General features: G+C 53.5%; 1 protein-coding gene across 1 annotated transcript in view; it reads left to right on the top strand.

Annotated features, from left to right (window-relative positions):
* Positions 1-1,373: 1,373 nt before the first annotated feature.
* The window catches only part of E2F4 (E2F transcription factor 4, p107/p130-binding), a 10,994-nt gene continuing 10,154 nt past the window's right edge, over positions 1,374-2,213 (top strand). Inside the window, exons 1-3 of the mRNA XM_010007843.1 lie at positions 1,374-1,385; positions 1,520-1,629; positions 2,102-2,212. Of these exons, the coding sequence (XP_010006145.1) occupies positions 1,374-1,385; positions 1,520-1,629; positions 2,102-2,212 (233 nt within the window). The remainder of the gene's footprint in view (positions 1,386-1,519; positions 1,630-2,101; position 2,213) is intronic.

Below are 2,213 nucleotides of genomic sequence, written 5' to 3' on the forward strand. Positions count from 1 at the left end.
GGAGCCCCTTCAGGCACTGGAAGCTGCTCTAAGGTCTCCCTGGAGCCTTCTCTTCTCCAGGCTGAACACCCCAACTCTCCCAGCCTGGCTCCAGAGCAGAGCTGCTCCAGCCCTTGGAGCATCTCTGTGGCCTCCTCTGGAGTCTCCAACAGCTCCATGACCTTCTTATGTTGGGGGCTCCAGAGCTGGACAGAGTTCCAGGTGGGGTCTCATGAGAGCAGAGTAGAGGGCAGAACCCCTCCCTGGCCCTGCTGGTTACACTGCTGGTGATGCAGCCCAGGACACGGGTGGTTTCTGGGTTGCAGTGCATGTTGCCAGCTCACTGTGAGCTTCTCCTCACCCACCACCCTCAAGTCCTTCTCCTCAGGGCTGTCCTCAATTCATTCTCCTCTTAATCATTCAGCCCTATAAAGCCTCCAAGACCTATAGAAACAGAGAGGCTGTTCTTCCCAGCTGCCCTTTGCCCCCCTGGCACACAGCAGGAAGGGGAGTGTGAGCATTGCAGTGCATGTTGCCAGCTCACTGTGAGCTTCTCCTCACCCACCACCCTCAAGTCCTTCTCCTCAGGGCTGTCCTCAATTCATTCTCCTCTTAATCATTCAGCCCTATAAAGCCTCCAAGACCTATAGAAACAGAGAGGCTGTTCTTCCCAGCTGCCCTTTGCCCCCCTGGCACACAGCAGGAAGGGGAGTGTGAGCACATTAATCTCTGCTGAAGGTTGTCCCTGACGCCTTTAAGCTGTGGAGAAGTGCCCAGTGAACGTGTCTTCTGATCTTTGATGATCTTCACCTGGAGGAAATAACTGTCTTTGTGGCACATATGGTACCTAAATCTGCCCCTTTCTCTACAGATGAAGTTCCTTTGCTGTGGTTTACATGAATATCTCATAGGTGGGTGTCTGAGGGTGCTCTGACCCTTGGCAGGCAGGAAACAAGTGCCAGAAAGCCCTGAAGATGCAAGGGCTGGAGCAGTCTCTTGGCTGTAGGCTTCTGTCTGCTCCTCTTCCAAAACTGTTGTCTCTTTAGGAAACTGTGCTTACTCTCCTCCCAGCATTGTGTCTGTCAAACACAGGGATGAATCTGCCTCTTGAGGTCTCAGTTCTCTTATCAAGCAGCATCAGATGTGGAAAAGTTTGAGTGTCAACTTCACTAAACTGCTGTCGGTCCCACCGAGAGCTCCCTGCCCTCCTCTTCCCATCCCCACCTCTTTCACCTGAAGGAGCAAGGAGTTTTTAGGCTGCCAGATGAATGTCTCCTAACAGGGATGAGGAATGGTGGTTTTTGGACCCACCACAAGTCCAATTTGGTTTGTGCTGAGTGGGGGGAGGTTGGTGGCTACAGAAAGGAACAAAGTGGCTGCTTCTTCTGGTCCTAATGACATTGAGAGTGTGGCTTTGTAACTTGAGGCGCCGGGACGGGAGAGGTATGAGATGGTGGGCAGAGCACTTGGCCAGGAATTGATCTGACAGGCAGGAAGGTGTGAGACATGACTGGGAGTTGAGTGTGTAACCTTTTTGCAGGCTGCAGACACCTTGGCTGTGCGACAGAAGCGACGGATCTACGATATCACCAACGTCCTGGAAGGCATCGGGTTGATCGAGAAGAAATCCAAGAACAGCATCCAGTGGAAGTGAGTGGTAGAGGAGCTCCCTGGTCCCTTTTTGTCCAGGCCTAAGTGACACTGGGGTTAAAATGACCCTGCCCAGAGCGAGGTTCCTCAGTGGTCTGTGCATGCTGGGCCATGCTGATGGCAGTAATGAGGACAGCTGAAGTATGTCTGGTGTGTCTTTTACAGCAGAGCTGTTGTTTTGGTACAAATCAAGTGTTTGCAGCACCTTGGGGTGGAAGAGATGCCTGTTGTGGCACTGGAGGTGGGGTGTGACCCTGCCAGTCAGTGGGATGTAGGAAGATGAACCAGATGTTGTTGTGCTGGGGGTGTAGAGCAGGTACAGGTGAGGCTTTCTGGGTAATCTGGCCTATGACAGGGGTGTCAGCAAAGGAGGTGGCAGCAAAAAGGAGGTGCCAGCCCCTCTGAGAGGCTGGGGCTGGTCTGGGGGGGCCTCCAGAAGCTGATGTGTGTCCCTCCTTTTTACTTTGCCCAGAGGGGTGGGTCCTGGCTGCAACACCCGTGAAATAGCTCACAAACTGATCGAGCTGAAGGCAGACATAGAGGACCTGGAGCAGCGGGAGCAGGAGCTGGAGCAGCAGAAGCTG

Source organism: Chaetura pelagica, unplaced genomic scaffold (genome assembly GCF_000747805.2).
Source record: "Chaetura pelagica isolate M959 unplaced genomic scaffold, ChaPel_1.0 scaffold911, whole genome shotgun sequence".
Lineage (NCBI taxonomy): Eukaryota > Metazoa > Chordata > Aves > Apodiformes > Apodidae > Chaetura > Chaetura pelagica.